Genomic DNA, 21904 nt, shown 5'->3' with positions numbered 1-21904 from the left:
AGGACATTCACAGAGTTGTCTATAAGCTACTCTTGCTGTGTGCTTAGGGTCATTGTCCTTTTGGAAGGTGAACCTTCTGCCCAGTCTGAGGTTCTGAATGCTCTGAACTGGGTTTCCATTAAGGCTCTCTCAATTTTACCTAACCCTGCCACTGAAAAACAATCCCACAGCATGAGGCTGCTACCAGCACACTTTACTTTTGGGATGGTACTCTGCAGGTGATGAGCAGTGCCTGGTTTTCTTCAAACATGATGCTTAGAATTTAGGTTAATCAGACTAGATAATCTTGTTTCTCAGAGTTTGAGGGTGCTTTAGGTGCTTTTTTGGCTAATTCCAAGTGTTTTCATGCGTCTTCACTTAGGAGAGGATTGAGTTTGGCCACACCGGCATAAAGCCCAGATTGGTGGAGTGTTGCAGTGTTGTTTGTCCTGTTGTAGATTTCTCCTATCTCCACATATTATCATGGAGCTCAACTAGAGTGACCATCAGGTTCTTGGTCACCACTTTAACTAAAGCCCTTCTCCATCAGTTGATCAGTTTGACCAGAAGGCCAGCTCTAGGAAGAGTCCTGGTTGTTTCAAACTTCTTCCATTAAGTGTAACAGAGACTACATGCTTCTGTGACCCTTCAATGAAGCAGAATTTTTTTTCCGAACTGTTCCCCAGATGTGTGGCTGGACACAAACCTGTTTCTGCCACAGCATGAGGCTGCTACCAGCACACTTTACTTTTGGGATGGTACTCTGCAGGTGATGAGCAGTGCCTGGTTTTCTTCAAACATGATGCTTAGAATTTAGGTTAATCAGACTAGATAATCTTGTTTCTCAGAGTTTGAGGGTCCTTTAGGTGCTTTTTTTGCTAATTCCAAGTGTTTTCATGCGTCTTCACTTAGGAGAGGATTGAGTTTGGCCACACCGGCATAAAGCCCAGATTGGTGGAGTGTTGCAGTGTTGTTTGTCCTTTTGTAGATTTCTCCTATCTCCACATATTATCATGGAGCTCAACTAGAGTGACCATCAAGTTCTTGGTCACCACTTTAACTAAAGCCCTTCTCCATCAGTTGATCAGTTTGACCAGAAGGCCAGCTCTAGGAAGAGTCCTGGTTGTTTCAAACTTCTTCCATTAAGTGTAACAGAGACTACATGCTTCTGTGACCCTTCAATGAAGCAGAATTTTTTTTCCGAACTGTTCCCCAGATGTGTGGCTGGACACAAACCTGTTTCTGAGCTCTACAGGCAGATCTTTTGACCTCAGGGCTTAGTTTTTGCTCTGATATGCATTATCAGCCGTTAGACCTTTTATTAAGATGTGTGTGCCTTTCCAAATCATACCCATTCAATTGAATTTACCACAGGTTAACTTTACTTCACAAGTGTAGTAACATCTACAAGCAATATGAATGCTCCTGAGCTAAATTTCAACTGTCCCAGATAAGGGTATGAATACATATGCAATGGAATCATTTAAGTTTTTTCATTTTTAATAAATATGCGAAGATATTAAAAACCTGTTTTTTGCTTTTCCATTAAGGATTATGGCGTGTAGATTGATGTGGGAAAAAAAGTAATTTAAAGAAGTTTTACATAAGGCAGCAACTTAACAAAACGTGAAAAAAATTAAGGGGTATGAATACATTCGCAAGGCACTGTATGTTGCTTGCTTACAAAAGCATAATATGTTTATAAAAAGTCATATTTTCATAGGCTGTGTTAGAGAGTGATAGTACCTTCTGGATCTCAGTAAGATAGCAGTCTATAAAATCTCTGGGTGAGGAGGGGTCCCAGTCTGCATAATGCTTGTCCACCTCTTCCTTAATAAACGCACAAATTTGATGGAAGCAGGAAAACAGGTCTTTATGAGGTCCCGGGAGGAGGTCCATAACATAAGGGAAAACACTGTAAAGCTATAATGGACAAGTAGCAGGTCAGCTTGGGTGGGCACCTTTATTTTATTAGTTTGGTTTTCAAATAATGCATTTTGTTGCACCTTTAGTGGCAATTTAGGAGTGCCTATGACAGACCACTATATCTTTTCATCTCATCGTAAGAATGGACATATCAGTACCTGTATCCACACAGACGTTTGTAGTTTAAGGGCTTTAGACATCAGACTGAGCATGTTCAGAAACCTTTGGTCAGTGTACTCAAACCTCCTGCCAAATATCATGGAGCAGATGATGTTGGAGACAGCATTGTTTATAAAGTAATGAGGGTCAAATGGCAGCCCTAATAAAATACAACGACAGGTGAAGCTGGTTTCGGTTTCAAAGTAGATTTTTACTTTTTTTTTTGGATGTTAACGGTGGTTGTCAATGTTTTGCTATACAGTTGCTAAGGAATTGAGTCATAGTGCTGGTTGCATAAACCTCTTAGACTAATCTTACAAGTTAGTCACATAATTTTTCCCCCCAAGACTGGTCACAAGTCAGTTACATAAAAAGGTAGATTGGTCTAATTTGAATCCAAAAAGTTGACTAGTTGGTCAAATTAGTACTTAAGACATAGTCTCAACATAGTGGCTATGTTTATGCAACTGCGTGTGTCCTTAACTCTCTGGTATTCTTTCCTTAGGGATTAAACTTGTTAAACAACAATAAGTGTGAAATTTTTTGAAAGAAATGATAAACCTCTTAGACTAATCTTACAAGTTAGTCACATAATTTTTCCCCCCAAGACTGGTCACAAGTCAGTTACATAAAAAGGTAGATTGGTCTAATTTGAATCCAAAAAGTTGACTAGTTAGTCAAATTAGTTCTTAAAACATAGTCTCAACATAGGTGCTATGTTTATGCAACTGCCCCCCCCCCCCTCCCCTCAAGTAGTTTTTAGCGCATTGCTATGAAACTACTAGGGTGTTGCTAGGTGGTTGCTTATTAGACCATATCAAAAGGGTCTTTCTGCGAGTCTCTATGCTATTTTGGTCCCTACATATGGCGTGTGTCCTTAACTCTCTGGTATTCTTTCCTTAGGGATTAAACATGTTAAACAACAATAAGTGTGAAATTTTTTGAAAGAAATGAATGTACTAAATTTTTTCAATAATATGTATTCCTTTATATTTTGTATTTTGAGGGGATTTCATGGTGCTAGGCAATATTCACCACTAATTTTATTCACCATTTTTTCTGTATAAAATGATACAAGTATTAGAAAAAAGTCATCAATGTTTAAGTTAAAAATGTATCAATTAGTGTTTAAGTAAAAATTTATTTTAAATTCAATGCATGGAAGACAGATTGGTCCCATCTGGTGGGAGAACCATATGCATATATGCAGAATTCTGACAATAACAAACTAAAAAGGATGATAAACCTAAATATAAGTCAGGTTCTGCAAAGGGTCTTTCTGCGAGTCTCTATGCTATTTTGGTCCCTACATATGGCGTGTGTCCTTAACTCTCTGGTATTCTTTCCTTAGGGATTAAACTTGTTAAACAACAATAAGTGTGAAATTTTTTGAAAGAAATGAATGTACTAAATTTTTTCAATAATATGTATTCCTTTATATTTTGTATTTTGAGGGGATTTCATGGTGCTAGGCAATATTCACCACTAATTTTATTCACCATTTTTTCTGTATAAAATGATACAAGTATTAGAAAAAAGTCATCAATGTTTAAGTTAAAAATGTATCAATTAGTGTTTAAGTAAAAATTTATTTTAAATTCAATGCATGGAAGACAGATTGGTCCCATCTGGTGGGAGAACCATATGCATATATGCAGAATTCTGACAATAACAAACTAAAAAGCATGATAAACCTAAATATAAGTCAGGTTCTGCTTTTCTTATTATCACATTAATGCTGCTACTGTACTTACCATTGGTTTCCGTGATGGTCTGGTGAAGGAATTTGTACTCTTCCATGATGATGACTTCCAGGCTCCTCTTTCCTACGCCAAAGTATTTAAGAGTACTAAGAGTGAAACGTCTCTGTTGCTTCCAGCTGTAGCCATTATTGAAGGTTACACCTGTTGCCAGACATTACATGAAAGATGTGATATTTAGAGAGTGTTAGAATGTCATTTAAAGGTATTCTCCCAACATTAATGTATACCTTGGCACTTGATTATTCTTTTGATCACATCATTGGTTGGACGGCCTGTGAAAATGTTTGCATGATCAATAAGAGTTTTCTTGACCATACTGTAGGTATTCACAACAACAGTGTTTAAGCTTCCCAGACGCAAGCTGAAAATGTTGCCATAATGGTCTGACATCTGCAGGGAAAGAGACAACATGAAAAAGAAAAAAATAATCAGGGTTACAGGGATTAAGATATCAGGCCTCAAAATGCTGTCAGACTTAGAAATCACAACAATAAGAGGCTGTGAATTACCTTAGTTAAATGAATATGTGGTTGTTTAGCATCCAGGTTGAAAGCATTCCCAATAAAAGGGAGAGGTGTGGGTCCAGGGGGATAGTTTCTAGGCTTTCTGTTTCTCAGATGGTCTGAGATCAACAGAAAGATGACAAACATCAGTAATACGGTCCCTACATCTGTCCACTGCACTGAGGCTAAAGACAACAAAATATTCTCCAAGACCATTTTCACGCGTTTATCCCCTTTATTCTGCACTGAGAAACGTGACTACGCGAAAAGTTTGGTTTTAATTTGATTACTTCCTGGTTCACTTTTGTTTTCAACAACGTGCAACAAACATGTCGAACACCTGATATTCGGAGAGAGAGCTGTTCGTGAACGAATCGGTGTTTCTGAATGTTTTTTTTAAAGGTAACGTTAAACGAATCGTCCAGTCCATGCGCTCATATTTTTTTACACTGAATCTTCCTTATATAACTTGACTGATTTTCTGCTTTGAATGACCGACACTAGCGAGAACAAATAGCATTCTAGTCCAAACTGTGTAGGACCATTTCATTGGCTGGGTCTAATGAACTATCGAAAAATGGGGGCAAAATCAAAAGTGTTGCATTTATAATTTTGTTCAGTGTATTTATACCAATAATCATTTTCAAACCACAGAGCTCAAATAAGACAAAGAGCACCTGCCATTCCTCTACCACCATGATCCTGCACTTGATTTATGACAAATTTGATTTTAAAAGCTGGATCATTTTCTTTTTTGTATTTCTGCTCCTTGTTGATATGATCAAAAACAAGAATCCTTCCAATTTCCAGCCAGGACCCTGACCTGTGCCATTCCTGGGAACTGTCTTCACCAAGATGGATTTTAGGACCATGGCTAAGGTGGGAGCTAAATTCATATGGTTTTAAGTTGCATGTATGTCAATTTAAAGCCATTTTAGAGATGATTTCATTTATTGACTTGTTTCTGGACTTTTTGTAAAGAAAATAGTAACTATCAATGTTCCTGATTGATATAAATAAAATAAAATAAATATTTTGAATTTCAGTTGGCTGAAGTCTATGGGAAGGTGTTCAGCTTAAGAGTAGGCAGTGATAAAATAGTAATCATATCTGGATATAAAATGGTAAAGGAGGCCCTCAATACTCAGAATGCCAGTTTTGTTGAGCGTCCAAATGTCCCTCTGTTTCACAAAGTTTTTAAGGCAATTGGTAAGTACACTGACCACAGTGACCTTAATGCTTAATACCAGTTTTTATTCTAAAAAGGAGTTTGATTTTTTATTAATGATAATCAGATTTCATCATTCTAGGTATATCACTGAGTAATGGATACCTGTGGCGGTCACATAGGAAGTTTGCTGCCTTCCATTTGCGGATGTTTGGAGAGGGGAAGAAAAGCCTTGAGCACAGCATCCAGCAAAAGTGTGTCTACCTTTGTGATGCCTTTAAGACAGAAAAGGGAATGGTGTAAATGTGTCACTAACTGGAGAATTTTAGTTCACTGGGGCAAAGAAGAATGACACCAATTTGCAATTTAATAAACATCCATTTTTTCTCTCAAACAGGAACTTTCAACCCTTTGACCATCTTAAACGGTGCTGTCTCAAATATTGTTGCTTGTTTGATATTTGGTCAACGCTTTAATTATCATGATGAATGTTACCAAAGAATCCTGCGTCTTGACACTGAATGCGTTCAGTTAATGGGCTCTCCTAGAGCACAGGTACTGATTCATGATAGCATTCTGAGACACTACTTTCATATTTTAACGTCCTGTGAGTTAATTATAATTCAAAATCTGTATTCATCACCCATAATGTCATATTTTACAGCTGTACAATGTGTGTCCTCAGCTATTGGAATATTTACCTGGCCCCCACCAAACAATTTTTTCCAACTATAAGAAGATCGCAAACTTCCTGAGAGGAGAGATCATTAAACACAAAGAGGACTGGGACCCTTCAAACCCTCGTGACTTAATAGACAACTATCTGACTGAGATGGAAAAGGTACAGTAAGTAAAGGTGGAATTTTCTTTTTGAATTTGAATTTTGAATAATTCAGTACTTTTTTTTCCACAGAAAAAGAGTGACCCCAAGGCTGGTTTTAACATAGAAGGGTTAGTGATAACTTGCCTGGACGTGACTGAGGCCGGGACAGAGACCACTGCTACTACATTACGCTGGGGTTTGCTTTTTATGATCAAATATCCAGAAACACAGAGTGAGTTTGGTTTTAATTTTTAAAGAATAGACATATTGTCACCACATGGTTACCACTTTACAACCAACTTGTATTTCCCATTCAGGAAAGGTCCAGGAAGAGATAGACAGGGTGATTGGACAGTCGCGTCAACCCTGTTTGGCTGACAGAGTTAACATGCCCTACACTGATGCTGTAATCCATGAGATACAAAGACTTGGAGATGTTGTTCCACTTGGATTCCCTAAAAAAGCTGTTAAAGACAACACTAAGAGGATACTTCATTCCTAAGGTATGAATTCTATTCTATTCAAGACTAGTCTTGATTGAAAGATACATGTATTTTAAAATATAGACAATTATCTGATATCGGCATAAATTTCTCATGTCAATCAGCCATTGTTGGTTGCTACACAAATGTTTTCATTCTCCCTTTATTAGGGCACTGCTGTTTCAACAATCCTGTCTTCAGTCCTGCATGATCCAAATGAATGGAAGACACCAGACACCTTTAACCCAGGACACTTCCTGACTGAAAATGTTTCGCAAGAGAGATGCGTTTCTGCCCTTTTCATCAGGTAATATTTTATAAACATTTACATATAACTTCTCAGTGTGTGATTTTTTTGTGTGGACTAGTATTAAATACAGAAGAACAAAACTAGCACTCACTTTAACAGGGCAATTTGCTTTTATAAATTAATAAAAACTAACGAATAAAAAATGCAATAATTTATACATTTAATGAGTGACATTTTTTTTTTCACAAAACAATGCGATGTTTTGAATGAATGAACTCTCAGGCTGTTATACAACAAAAATACCTAAATTTACATAACCAAGTCATTGAAATTGGTGAATTGTATTTGTTTGACTTTACAATGCTACAAATGAGAGAGGATTTTTAGGATTAACTGACTGACTTGAATTAATTGAACTTTATAATGCTACATGTGAGAGAGGATGTTTAGGATGAACTGATTCAACAGAATGAATTGGATTTCACTACAATGAGAGATGAGCACCAACTACTGTCACGCTAGTGAGGCTGTTGACATTTTTTTTATCTAGGTTAATATAATGTAATCATAGTTGTAGTTAGTTACTTAGTTACAGGTTTTCTCTTGTCAATGCCACAATGTGATTTTTAATTTTGCATTATGGCATCTGCTCACAGGTAAGCGAGCGTGTTTGGGAGAGCAGCTGGCTCGTCAGGTGCTCTTCCTGTTTTTCACCTCCCTGCTGCAGCAATTCACCATCTCCAAATGTAGTTATACAACAAAAATACCTAAATTTACATAACCAAGTCATTGAAATTGGTGAATTGTATTTGTTTGACTTTACAATGCTACAAATGAGAGAGGATTTTTAGGATTAACTGACTGACTTGAATTAATTGAACTTTATAATGCTACATGTGAGAGAGGATGTTTAGGATGAACTGATTCAACAGAATGAATTGCATTTCACTACAATGAGAGATGAGCACCAACTACTGTCACGCTAGTGAGGCTGTTGACATTTTTTTTATCTAGGTTAATATAATGTAATCATAGTTGTAGTTAGTTACTTAGTTACAGGTTTTCTCTTGTCAATGCCACAATGTGATTTTTAATTTTGCATTATGGCATCTGCTCACAGGTAAACGAGCGTGTTTGGGAGAGCAGCTGGCTCGTCAGGTGCTCTTCCTGTTTTTCACCTCCCTGCTGCAGCAATTCACCATCTCCAAATGTCCAGGAGAGGAACCCAGTTTGGTGGGTGAGATATGGTTCACATATGTTCCTGCTCCCTACCGTATGTGTGTTTCCTCACGTTAGAACAAAACAAAGTCAGTAAAATTAGACAAAGTATGTTTTCTGATGTGTTTCTGGATGATTATCTTTTATGTTAGCATCTCATTTCCACATTTTTCAAAACGTAACATTGTTGCAATGTTGTACACTTGATTTTAATGTATAAATGTAAATGTTTCAATACATGTATTAATGATTTTGATGTATAAATGCACATGTATTGATATTAATGCACTGTGTAAATGATTTACGGATGTGTAAATAATCATATTTGTCATGTAAATAAATTACACCTGGGTTGAAAATTTGTCACTTGAAACTTCTCTGTTTCATGCAAAAAAATAAAGATAACTAATTTTTTCATATAAAAAGACTATTCTTTGAGTTACTTTAACTATACTAAGTAAAGGAATGTCACAGACTCATTGCTAAACAACAGCTGGGGTATTACGTAACTTACTGCAACCCCAAAACCATGAAAGGCCTCTTCCTCTTGAAGCCTGAAACACTGAGTGTACAGTCTACACATAGCAGGGACAAACTACCTTTTTAGATTCGGTGTGTGTGTTTGTAGGACAAATGTCCCTCTCTGATGTGCAGGAGATCCACATTAATTTGTCCCTTTTTAACAATTTTGTTTGTTCAATTAACACTTACTACTGAATAAAAAAAAATTGTGTAGAAACAATTTCCACTCAAAAATTTATACATTTGAGAAATTTTGATATTGGTACATTTCAGAAATAATTACAAAGAAATGTCAAGTAACACGTTTAAGTAGAACGTTTAATTAAACATGTTTAAGTAGAAAGATTTAAATAGTATTTTTCATACTTTTTCAACTTCGTTCCTTTATTTTAAATATTAGAGTGTATTAATTGAACCCAGTGTTAAAAAGTGTGATAAAAAGTACATTTACAAACCTCTCAGACTGTGAAAATGGAGCAGCACATATTAGGCCTGAATTACATTTCACAACATCTCTACAGAGAATAAGAGGAAGAGAGCAAAACAAGGGTGTCTTATTACCTCCCCAACCCTCTTGACTACTTATTCATTCAGGAACAAAGGCCCTGTGGAAGCAAGTACCCAAAACATTCATATGGTACATTACACACATTTATATTATGTTTTAGCTGTAGTGTTCTGTACTGTTATGCATTAAGAAACATGTTGGCCAACTAAAACACTTTGGCGTTGTCATGATTGCACAGATGTTCTTATCTCTTCAGTCTTATAAAGTTCAACTGTGTAATTCAGTCATTATTTATGACTTGATCCTGGTAGAGATTTATTTGGAATGCAGAAGGTTCACACAGAGGTTGAATTGGGGCTCTGTTTTTGTTGGAAACTATAGCATGAGCTACAAACATTGATTACGTAACAGGGTTACATAATGGCTCCCAAACTGCTCATATGGCCCCTTGCTACTGAGACCCACATTAACTCTCTCTTTTCAGATAAACAGTACTCGTGCACTCTCTCACACACACACCCTATTCACAACAGCCTGGCTAAATTAAGTTGGTTTACCTCAGAGGAATCGGCTGCCCATAGCCTCAGCCATGATTTTATATTCTTTATATGAGTGCCTGGATTTTAAAAGCTGCTTGTTTTTGATTTGTTTACTGCTGCTGCTTATAGATTTCATCAGACATAAAAATCCAACAAATTTTCCACCAGGACCCTGGCCGCTACCCATCCTAGGAAATGTCTTCACTGATGTTAACTATAAAACTGTGGACCAGGTGAGGGACTCATAAATTTATTACAACACTGACATAATAATGTAACATTAAGATATTGCTAATTTAATATATAATTGAACAATAATACTATTATTTTTATATTAATATATTTAAAAAAAAATCAAGTAAATACAGAATGGCATGTTTTTTTTTCTTTCCATATGCGCTACTTGATTAGTAATTAAATTAATTAATACAATTATTTTTTTTTTCTAGCTGACTGAGAAATATGGGAACATCTTCAGTGTCAGAAATGGAAGTGATAAAATAGTGTATGTGTCCGGGTTTAAAATGGTGAAGGATGTTTTGATCTCTCAAGGGGAAACCTTCACTGACCGCCCTGTTTCACCTTTATTTGACACACTTTATAAAGGCAGAGGTAAGTCACTATACTTAATAATCTAACAATAGCAATAAGACGACCAATGTCTTAAATAAAGGAAACACAAAATGTTTGTTTATAATACAGCTACTGCATATATGGAATTAAAGTAGCAGGATAATTGGTGATTATTGTATATAGTTTTATTGCAGATAAGCAAAGTGGTCTTGCTCAATAGGTGCAAATTATGGATGCTAATAATTTTGAGTGCAGAAAAACATCCTCTCTGATTGTACAGCCGGTCTAAACACAATTTTCTTCCATTGTCTTTGACGCTGACCCCTGACTGAGAAAGGATTGTCCTTCAACAATGGCTACTCATGGAGGAAACAACAGCAGTTTTCTATGAGTCACCTGAAAAACTTTGGAGAGGGGAGGAAGACTCTAGAAAAACATATTCAACGAGAGTGCTATTTCCTTTGTAGAGCATTTAAAGAAGAGCAGGGTAAGAACCCATCTACAGTTTTTTATTGAATCTTATTTTCCTCGAGGAACCTTTAACATACATGGAACCCATGGACTCAAATGGACAAAATGTCTTTTTATACTGCAAAACGGTTCTTTTGATTATTGAATGTACTTTAACCTAATAAAAACAGTTCTTTTGAGAACTGTTCAGTGCAAGGTTCTTTGGGGAAGCCAAAATAGTCCTTCTAAGGCATCACCGTGAAACCCCCCTTTTGGAACCTTTATTTTAAAGGTGTAATCACACTACAACGGTTTTACAAGCCTCTTGCATTTCAAAGAACTTTTCTGAAGCGTCTTAAACCAAATTATTCAGTAAATAAATATCATTCTATCATTGTTTTTACCTTGTCACACAGGCTACCCATTTAACCCTCTGGTCAAAATTAACAACGCAGTGGCCAATGTCATTGGTAGCCTGGTGTTCGGCCATCGATATGAATATGATGATGTTGATTTCCAGAAGCGTCTACAAATGAGCGCAGAGTCAGTGTTTCTTACGGGATCTGTGTGGAACCAGGTATCCATTGAAAATACAACTTAAAAGAACACTTAAATCTTTCACATATTATAACACTTGAGTTTAGGGGAAAACTGTGTTGAAATATAGATGTACAAACATTGAAGCCTGAAGCACAGTATCACCATGGATATTACTCATCATTTTAACAAAGCTTTCATGTTTTTTGTTTTTTTTTAGCTGTATGATGCCTTCCCAGGTATAATGAAATGGTTGCCAGGATCCCATCAGACAATAATCTCAAACTACCAAAAGTTAGAAAACTTCCTGAAAGAAAAGGCTGAGCAACACAGACAAGACTGGGACAGCAACAATCCCAGAGATTATATTGATGCCTATCTGACAGAAACAGAGAAGGTAAAACTTGGTAACATAATTTTAAGTTCAGCATCAATAATGTGATGTAAGGTGATGTACCCCAAGTATGTTCCTGAATTAATTAATTAATTGCATTATTAAGTAAATTACTGCTACTTATTCATGTCCTTGTGTTTCATTTTGGGGCTTAGAGAAAGAATGACACCAAGGCAGGGTTTAATTTTGGCAGTCTGGTGTGGTGCATGGTAGACTTGTTCGAGGGTGGAACTGAAACATCGACCAACACACTCCGATGGGCTCTGCTTTACATGATCAAGTACCCTGATATTCAAGGTACATACAATAAATTTATTACTTAAATAACACTTTAATAACAGTAAAAATGGACAAAACAACTTTACTACTTATTGTGCATTGTTGTATCTCGACAATGTTCTCAAAATGTTTCCTAATCTAGAGAAGGTCCGAGCAGAGATTGATCAGGTGATTGGCTCCCAAGCCTGAAGCACAGTATCACCATGGATATTACTCATCATTTTAACAAAGCTTTCATGTTTTTTGTTTTTTTTTAGCTGTATGATGCCTTCCCAGGTATAATGAAATGGTTGCCAGGATCCCATCAGACAATAATCTCAAACTACCAAAAGTTAGAAAACTTCCTGAAAGAAAAGGCTGAGCAACACAGACAAGACTGGGACAGCAACAATCCCAGAGATTATATTGATGCCTATCTGACAGAAACAGAGAAGGTAAAACTTGGTAACATAATTTTAAGTTCAGCATCAATAATGTGATGTAAGGTGATGTACCCCAAGTATGTTCCTGAATTAATTAATTAATTGCATTATTAAGTAAATTACTGCTACTTATTCATGTCCTTGCGTTTCATTTTGGGGCTTAGAGAAAGAATGACACCAAGGCAGGGTTTAATTTTGGCAGTCTGGTGTGGTGCATGGTAGACTTGTTCGAGGGTGGAACTGAAACATCGACCAACACACTCCGATGGGCTCTGCTTTACATGATCAAGTACCCTGATATTCAAGGTACATACAATAATATTACTTAAATAACACTTTAATAACAGTAAAAATGGACAAAACAACTTTACTACTTATTGTGCATTGTTGTATCTCGACAATGTTCTCAAAATGTTTCCTAATCTAGAGAAGGTCCGAGCAGAGATTGATCAGGTGATTGGCTCCTGTCCACCTACTATGTCTGATAAGGCAAACATGCATTACACCAATGCTTTCATTCATGAGGTTCTCAGAAAAGCAAACCTTGTGCCTCTCAATATGGCTAGAACTGCGAGAAAGGACACAAATCTGGGAGGCTATTTTATACCAAAGGTAAAAGAAAAATATTGTGTTATTTTGAATGATTTAAACATTAAAACATTAATGTTTACATTTTATTAAAAGTTTAAAATAACACTCTATTATTATTATTATAACCACTTCCTGTGCTGAACTAAGGGGACTGTGATAATCACTAATCTGACATCAGTGCTGTATGACAAACATGAATGGGAAACACCAGACATCTTTAACCCTGGACACTTTCTAGGCTCTGAAGGCCAGTTCTGCAGGAGAAATGCCTTCTTTTCCTTCTCAGCAGGTACAGTTCATCCATTACTTGTTTTTGCTGTACCTTAGTCAATTTTAAACCACAACTGTAAAACATATGACTGCAAAATATGTAATTCAACTGTGATCCATTGACAGGCAAAAGGCAGTGTCCAGGAGAGCACCTGGCTCACGTGGAGCTGTTCATCTTTCTCACCATTCTCCTGCAGAACTTCAGTTTCAGTCCTCCTCCTGGTGAGGAGCCCAGTCTGGAGAGCCAGGTGGGCTTCACACAAGCCCCTCTGCCATACAAGCTCTGCGCTCACCCGAGATGCTAAATCCTGCTGTCTGAGGATGCAATGTATGGGGTATAGCAAATTTTATGCAAGAAATATCACCCACAGCTTCCTTATGTTTACGGTTACACTTTGGGTCTTTTTTATATGCATATATAAATAATACAAATACAAAGTCATTTAAAGTGTACATTAAGTCCAGGAATTCCAAATCCTTTTTTTTTAATGTATTTTGCCATAATGTCCCACCATTACATAGATTATGATCTGTACAATCAAACAAACACAGGAAATGTGCTCTGGGCTTAAACACTTCCTGTCTACACAAGGAAAGAATTTGTTGTTAGAATGTGGGATCCTTTAGCTCTGTATGCATTATTTATTTCCCTCCTACAACATCTATTGATAATGCATAACTTTTTAAAAACATTATGAATATGTGCTTGCCAGCCTCTTATTACTTCTGTAGGGTGCCACACCTTCGATATACATGGTGACTAGATGTTTTCCCCCATTCTTTGTGATTGCTTAGTGTGTTATATAAATAATACAAATACAAAGTCATTTAAAGTGTACATTAAGTCCAGGAATTCCAAATCCTTTTTTTTTAATGTATTTTGCCATAATGTCCCACCATTACATAGATTATGATCTGTACAATCAAACAAACACAGGAAATGTGCTCTGGGCTTAAACACTTCCTGTCTACACAAGGAAAGAATTTGTTGTTAGAATGTGGGATCCTTTAGCTCTGTATGCATTATTTATTTCCCTTCTACAACATCTATTGATAATGCATAACTTTTTAAAAACATTATGAATATGTGCTTGCCAGCCTCTTATTACTTCTGTAGGGTGCCACACCTTCGATATACATGGTGACTAGATGTTTTCCCCCATTCTTTGTGATTGCTTAGTGTGTGTGTGTGTTGTGTTAATATAATTATGTTAATTGTTATGTTTACTGGGTTTTTTTCCCGAACAAATAAATGTCAAATTAATGTCTTATGTGAGCATAAGATACTTCTTTCAAAAACATTAAACATCTTCTCACACACACACACACACACACACACACACACACACACACACACACATATTACTTACCTTTAAACAAACACAGGAAATGTGCTCTGGGCTTAAACACTTCCTGTCTACACAAGGAAAGAATTTGTTGTTAGAATGTGGGATCCTTTAGCTCTGTATGCATTATTTATTTCCCTTCTACAACATCTATTGATAATGCATAACTTTTTTAAAACATTATGAATATGTGCTTGCCAGCCTCTTATTACTTCTGTAGGGTGCCACACCTTCGATATACATGGTGACTAGATGTTTTCCCCCATTCTTTGTGATTGCTTAGTGTGTGTGTGTGTTGTGTTAATATAATTATGTTAATTGTTATGTTTACTGGGTTTTTTCCCCGAACAAATAAATGTCAAATTAATGTCTTATGTGAGCATAAGATACTTCTTTCAAAAACATTAAACATCTTCTCACACACACACACACACACACAGAGAGAGTTGTTTTTCTGTCGTTTTATTACTTACCTTTAATCTGTCTATACCTGTATTGAAGAATTCATGTACAGTCATGTATCTTTGTGATTTTGTTATTTTACATCTCATTTTCAAACCTAGACATGTAACCTTTCCCTGAGTGACCATTAGTGCACCTTATTGATTGATTTAAAAGCTATAAAACATGAATTCAATCTACACTCTCAGAAAAAAAGACCTATTTACACTGCAAATCAAAGAGCAAATATAGCACTGAATGAATACGTGAGAGTGGGGAGGATTCAATCATTAACATTATGGCAAAAGTCAAGCATGGTTAAAAATGAACCTGCAAGGCTTAAACTCCAATATGTGAGCATAAGATACTTCTTTCAAAAACATTAAACATCTTCTCACACACACACACACACACACAGAGAGAGTTGTTTTTCTGTCGTTTTATTACTTACCTTTAATCTGTCTATACCTGTATTGAAGAATTCATGTACAGTCATGTATCTTTGTGATTTTGTTATTTTACATCTCATTTTCAAACCTAGACATGTAACCTTTCCCTGAGTGACCATTAGTGCACCTTATTGATTGATTTAAAAGCTATAAAACATGAATTCAATCTACACTCTCAGAAAAAAAGACCTATTTACACTGCAAATCAAAGAGCAAATATAGCACTGAATGAATACGTGAGAGTGGGGAGGATTCAATCATTAACATTATGGCAAAGGTCAAGCATGGTTAAAAATGAACCTGCAAGGCTTAAACTCCAATAGTCCACCTCACTGCTCGTCTCACTCATGCTGCAGAGAATAACTCAATCTGAGGAAGACTCCCCATTTAAATGAATGAACATATTAGCCGACATACATTTGACACGCAAAAATCTCTCACATAACAAGAGTAATCTAATCCATCAAGATCTTGTAACTCTGAGTCCATTTTCTGTTAAAAAACATTACATCTATTGAGAGAAATATGAGGGGAGTGACAGGCTGAATAGATGGACAAAGGCTGCCTGTTCAACATACACTCTGCAAACCTCACATTTTCCTTATGTGAAGAACAGAAACCCACTGAATTACCCACTCGGCCCTTTCTCTCTTCCGAAATGTCTTCAACATTGACTCGAAGGAGCCGCATATATATCTGACAAAGGTGAGCAGACAATATTGACACTTCTGGGTTGATAGGACAGGACAGTGTTTATTAAAATGTAAGAAAAAAAACATTTAAAAAATATTGAGATAGATTACGTGATAGTGTATATCAGTTTTACTTGATCATGTTTGCAGTTTGCTGACCAAGAAATATTTATGAACCCAGTGATTTGCATTAGCTCCAGTCACATGCTTCAAGCTTCTGAAATGTTGTTCTCCTCACAGCTAGGCCATGCCTACAACAATATATTCAGTCTGCGATTAGGAAGAGACAAAGTGGTCTTCATCACTGGTTATAAACTGGTGAAGGAGGCCTTGGTGACTCAAGCTGAAAACTTTGTGGATCGTCCCTACAGTCCAGTGCAATGGCGAGTCTACTCGGGCAATGGTCAAATGGTTATGAAAATGAAGCATTGTTTATTGTGAATCTGGAGAACCAAACCCCCTTTATTAACAAAACATAACCAATCCTTTAAATTGTGAAACCCAAATAGTTACATCATTTGGATCTGTTATTTATTTCTAAAATAAATATTTAAATTAACTAAATAAAACTAAAGTATTTTTAACCGTCCCAAACTGTTTAGACATGTCCTAAAGCTTGGTAAAAGTGTTGCAAAATAAATGACAATACAATGACATACAATGAATAGAAAATAACACAGCTCATATAATATTTAGATCAACCTGCAGGAGCTGACGATCTTCATCTTCTGAAGTTTACATACATACTTTCACTGATTATTTGTTGGGAAAAAAAGTTTCAGGTCCTAAATTTTCAGTATCCTAACACATAACACTACATAATTCGTGTCCGGACAGCTGGACTCTTCTTCAGTAATGGTGAAATGTGGAAGAAGCTACAACGTTTTGCTCTGTCAACACTGAGGAACTTTGGGTTGGGAAAGTAAACAATGGAGCTGGCCATCTGTGAAGAGAGCCGCTTCTTGCTAGATGAGATTGACAAACAGAAAGGTACACAATACTTTGCATGAATCAGAATCAATTTAAGGTAAATAACGGAACTCATTTGGTTTTTGTCCTTCTCAGGAGCTGTTTTTGACCCAACAATCCTGTTCAACACGGCTGTTTCCAATATCATCTGTCAAATGGTGTTCGGCCAGAGATTTGATTATGCAAACCACCAATTCAGGACAATGCTAAAATACATATCTAAAAGCATTCAATTAGAGGGGTCCATTCGGGGACAGGTAAATAAATGATTTTTCTTTCTGATAATTGTCCTTTATGTAATAATACAGTTAGTCAGTTGGCTGGGAGCTACTTTATTATTTTGAATAAACACTGGGAAAGTCTTCATTTTAGGATAAAGTGACCACAAAGGCCTTAAACAACAAGACTGTCTTTGTGAAATAAATAACCAAATAAATAATTTTAAAGTAATAGTTCACCCCAAAAATGAAAATTTGCTCACCCTCAGGCCATGATGAGTTTGTTTCTTCATCAGAACAGATTTGGAGAAATGTAGCATTATATTATCATGTGCTCCCCAATGACTCCTCTGCAGTGAATGGGTGCCGTTAGAAGGATTCATTGGTGAGCAACTGATACCTAGTTTCAAAAGTCTGTTCTGTAGAAGAAACAAACTCATCTACATCTTGGATGACCTGAGGTTGTGTAAATCTTGAGCCAATTTTCATTTTCAGGTGAGCTATTCATGAGTAAATAAAAAAAAATTTCTTTCAACTCTATGAAGCATCTTCCTGGGCCACACAATGACATGTTCAGTAACTACAAATTATTGCAAGCCTTCGTTAAAGAGGTTGTTGTCAAACACAAGGCCGTACTTCCTAATTGAGATGATGTAATACAACTATTAAAGTGACAAGAGAACTACAAACTAGCCTCTTTAACTTGTATGCATTTGTAGGAACACAGCAACTTATTTTACTTCTTCCATCCCTGACCAGAAGCCACATGAAGAAACAGATGGTTTTGATGAAGAGAACATCGTTCCATGTGTTCTAGACCTGTTTCTGGCCGGGACCGAAACTACTTGCACCGCATTATGTCGGGGTCTCATATACCTCATCACTTACCCGGAAGTACAAGGTGAAAAATACATTCTTTAAATAATCTATGCATACAAGTAGTAACTCATACGTAACTGATATTTGAATATATGGAGTGAATTTGTAGAAAATGTTCACGGGGAGATAGACAGAGTGATTGGACGCTCAAAGGAGCCGAGTATAGCCGACAAGGCCAACATGCCCTACACTGAGAGACTGTCATTCATGAGATCCTGAGATTCGGAGAAATTGTACCAATGAATGGCTTGCGGGTGGCTGACAAAGACACAACCCTTGGAGAGTGCTTCATCCCAAAGGTGAGTGACACTCGGTTAATTTATTCAGCTAACATTAAATACAGAAATATTTTCCTATTGTAAAAATTATATCACTTCCAAAAGTTCTTAATTTGGCTGTAACGAATCAGCTCATGGGAAATATGAATAATTAATCATAACTAGTTATAATTAATTATGAATATTTTAGATCCACTGTAGATATTTAGCTGACCTCTCAGGGTCAACTGTCTTGTCAATTCTAAGAACGTTAATTTCCTGGTTAAGGGAAATAACTTCCTTACTGTACAATTCTACAAAAGCTTGTAGCATAAATCTGCATGATTAAGTGACTCCAGTTTATGAGCAAACAATGAACCACGTCAAGTGTGATACAAGTAAGGTTTTATTAACCACAAACACTTAAATTAGTCTAACATACTACATGAAATTACTAAAGATTCTCAGGACCCTAATATATATTGCCTATGTACCAACATATAATATACACGCTTGTTTCGATCATATGAAGGCAAATTCATAGATACTAAACAAGGTAGGATTACATATAGTGAAAGGATGACAGGAATGGGTTCCCTCATAAGCATGCCTAAAATAGTCTAAAAATATCAGAGACAACATACACCATGACCTGAAGGATAAACTGTTCATTCAAAGAAAGGTTTTCCTATGAATTCATTAGTAGAAAAGTTCATTTCTACTGTGCATTTGTGCCTCTTGCTTCTGGAAAATGCAGTGAGAGTCTCTGCTCACATTCCTTTAGATCGTAAATGTATCTGGTGTCAGCATTGCTATGGAACCAGGGGCCTGTTCGGCTTCCTGGGGTGTTACAGATTATTTGTTAAATCTAGCTAACAAAATATATATTGTGTGTTTGAGTGGTCCAGACGCTACAGGCTGATTGACAAAAATGGTTCCCTTTGAAAGGGGATCAATGGTGCAATTTGTCACAATATGAAGTCTAACTCTTCCTATTTTATTGTTTCAACCAGGGTACAGCAATTTTACCCATACTACACTCTGTTCTCTTTGATGAGAATGAATGGGAGACACCCTACAAGTTCAACCCTGGGCACTTTTTAGACAAAGAGGGCAAGTTTGTGAGGCGGGAAGCATTCATGCCCTTTTCTGCAGGTAAAGTGAAAACAGAAATACAAAAAGAGACTTTATTATAAATTATTTACACTACCGTTCAAAAGTTTGGGGTCAGTAAGATTTTTTTGTTTAAAAAAAACAACAACTTTTATTCAGCAAGAATGCCTTAAATTGATCGACAGTAAAGATTTTTTATAAAGTTCTATTTAAAATAAACACAATTTTATTCATCAAAGAATCCTAAAAAAATGTATCACAGTTTCCACAAAAATATTAAGCAGCACAATTGTTTTCAACACTGATAACAACAAGAAATGTTTCTTGAGTGCCAAATCATTATATTAGAATATCTTCTGAAGGATCATGTGACACTGAAGACTGAATCCTTAAATTCTTAATGATTAAATTCTAATAATATTTCACAATATTACGTTTTTTTTTACTGTATTTTTATCAAACAAACGCAGCATTGGTGAGCATAAGACTTTTATCAAAATAATAATCAAAATAAATAAATACTTATTTACAATAAACTCTCCCCACTCTGTCGCTCTCACAGGAAAGAGGGTCTGTTTGGGGGAGCAGCTCGCGAGAAGTTTGTTCAGAAAATGTCAATTTTCAGCAGCAGAGGGTGAGAAACTCAATCTTGATGGAGTGATAGGAGTAACGCGCACCCCGGGCCCCTTCAAGATCCATGCAATGGCACACTGAGCAAATCATACTCACTGTGGGAATTCTATTATACCAATAAATCAACAATATTATAAACAATTATAATATATAATACACATTTCAATGAATATGACAATGTATCTGTTTAACATCTCTAAGAAAACCTTTCTTTTGCAGACTCAGTAAAAGTAAAAGTTCAGTAGTTCTTGTTTGATTAATGGGTGTGAGAGAATACATCTTTAGTTCTCATTAATCAAACATGCATAAACCTGTTTAGTAATGCCTAGTCTGCAAAAACTAATGAAGTGTTGGATGAACATTGCCCTAGAAAAAAAAATCAAATAGAGAAAAGGTCATTGCAACAAGTTAAACATTATGGAATTATCTACCTGTTGGCACTGATTTCAGATTGTGGGGTCAGGGGATGAAGTTTTTTTTAAAGATTTTTAAGATGACAGATAATGCATAGCGAAAGATATTAGTCAGCAAACATAAGCAAGGTTTTGCCATGATAATAAACAATGTTGAAATCCATAATCACGTCACAATATGTTTGTGTTGATTTTTTTGTGTGCCCTCTCAAGGCTGAGGAAATATTGCCTCATCCATTTATATTGGCTCTATTTCAGATCATTAAAAACAAGCCCTTTAGTGTGTATTCTTGTGAAGTCAAATGCCACCAGTACATAATATATAAAGATTTTTTAAAATATAATTTTGTATTGAAATTAAATTAATTCCGAGAGCTCTAAAAGTTCAGCACCACTAGTGACACGACTGCAAAAAGAGGAAATATTTAAATTAGTCGCCATCTAGTGGTGAGACTCGAGTAAAGACTTCAACGTTGGGATCATTAACACGCAAGAAGGCAGTAGGATTGCGAAACTGCGTTTATTCATCACAAGTAAATGAAGGCTGCAAGTGCTCTTTAAATCCAAATATTACTCTAATACCATATGAATCCAATCTTATTATTTATCATCTCACACAAACAATGACAGTGCTCATAAAATTGAGTACACAAATTTAAGAGTTCTTCCTTGGAACACAGCATACATAAATATTAGCATGTCAAAAAACATTAGCATTTATTCATAACAGGCCAAAAAGCCTAGTAGAATAAAACACCGGAAAAGACAAATCAGAACCGTAATGATTAACCTTACTATTTAAAACAGAATTAATATTATCTCCCAACACAAACAGAGTGTTTTATTCGAAACTCAACATCTAGTCTATTAGCACACAGCTCAGTCAGGTCAACCTAAGCAGGGGCAGATTTTCACAATACAGCAAAAGCCATTTCACAATGCAGCTATGTTTCACAAGTCAGGCATATATTTTTAATGAGTGGCGTACAGCACATTCAAAGCCGTCACAGCTGTTTCCTATGGCCTGCTATAATTCTGTGCTGGTGTTCAAATCCTGATACTTGAGGTCTTTACACAGACAGGAAACATTAAGTGGATAAAAAAAGGCCCTTCATAGAAATGCACAATATGTATTATC

At 36.1% G+C, this 21904-nt stretch overlaps 2 protein-coding genes and 2 pseudogenes across 3 annotated transcripts in view; 3 read left to right on the top strand and 1 right to left on the bottom strand.

Annotated features, from left to right (window-relative positions):
• Window positions 1-4839, bottom strand: part of cyp2v1 (cytochrome P450, family 2, subfamily V, polypeptide 1) — a 6685-nt gene extending 1846 nt beyond the window's left edge. The window contains exons 1-5 of one of the 2 annotated variants that reach the window (XM_016239191.1): window positions 4337-4839; window positions 4055-4217; window positions 3819-3968; window positions 2064-2224; window positions 1726-1902 (exon numbers count right to left, since the gene is read on the bottom strand). In XM_016239191.1, coding sequence (XP_016094677.1) covers window positions 1726-1902; window positions 2064-2224; window positions 3819-3968; window positions 4055-4217; window positions 4337-4546 — 861 coding nt within the window. In that variant the 5' untranslated portion in view covers window positions 4547-4839. The remainder of the gene's footprint in view (window positions 1-1725; window positions 1903-2063; window positions 2225-3818; window positions 3969-4054; window positions 4218-4336) is intronic. The other variant, XM_016239193.1, reaches the window with a different exon arrangement.
• Window positions 4840-5026: 187 nt separating this feature from the next.
• LOC107556137 (cytochrome P450 2J2-like) lies at window positions 5027-8349 on the top strand (annotated as a pseudogene).
• A 1462-nt stretch (window positions 8350-9811) lies between these two features.
• On the top strand, window positions 9812-14124 carry cyp2ad6 (cytochrome P450, family 2, subfamily AD, polypeptide 6). The gene is made up of 9 exons (XM_016239174.1): window positions 9812-10073; window positions 10290-10452; window positions 10751-10900; window positions 11280-11440; window positions 11621-11797; window positions 11950-12091; window positions 12923-13107; window positions 13234-13375; window positions 13483-14124. Exons 1-9 carry the CDS (start codon window positions 9891-9893, stop codon window positions 13659-13661), a joined length of 1482 nt encoding a protein of 493 aa, XP_016094660.1. The 5' UTR covers window positions 9812-9890; the 3' UTR covers window positions 13662-14124.
• Window positions 14125-15467: 1343 nt separating this feature from the next.
• On the top strand, window positions 15468-20434 carry LOC107556119 (cytochrome P450 2J1-like; annotated as a pseudogene).
• Window positions 20435-21904: the final 1470 nt, after the last annotated feature.

The sequence above is a fragment of the Sinocyclocheilus grahami genome, unplaced genomic scaffold, assembly GCF_001515645.1.
Source record: "Sinocyclocheilus grahami isolate Dianchi unplaced genomic scaffold, SAMN03320097.WGS_v1.1 scaffold556.1, whole genome shotgun sequence".
NCBI lineage: Eukaryota > Metazoa > Chordata > Actinopteri > Cypriniformes > Cyprinidae > Sinocyclocheilus > Sinocyclocheilus grahami.
The sequence above is the reverse complement of the archived record's forward strand: the minus strand, read 5'-3'. Positions and strand labels throughout refer to the sequence as shown.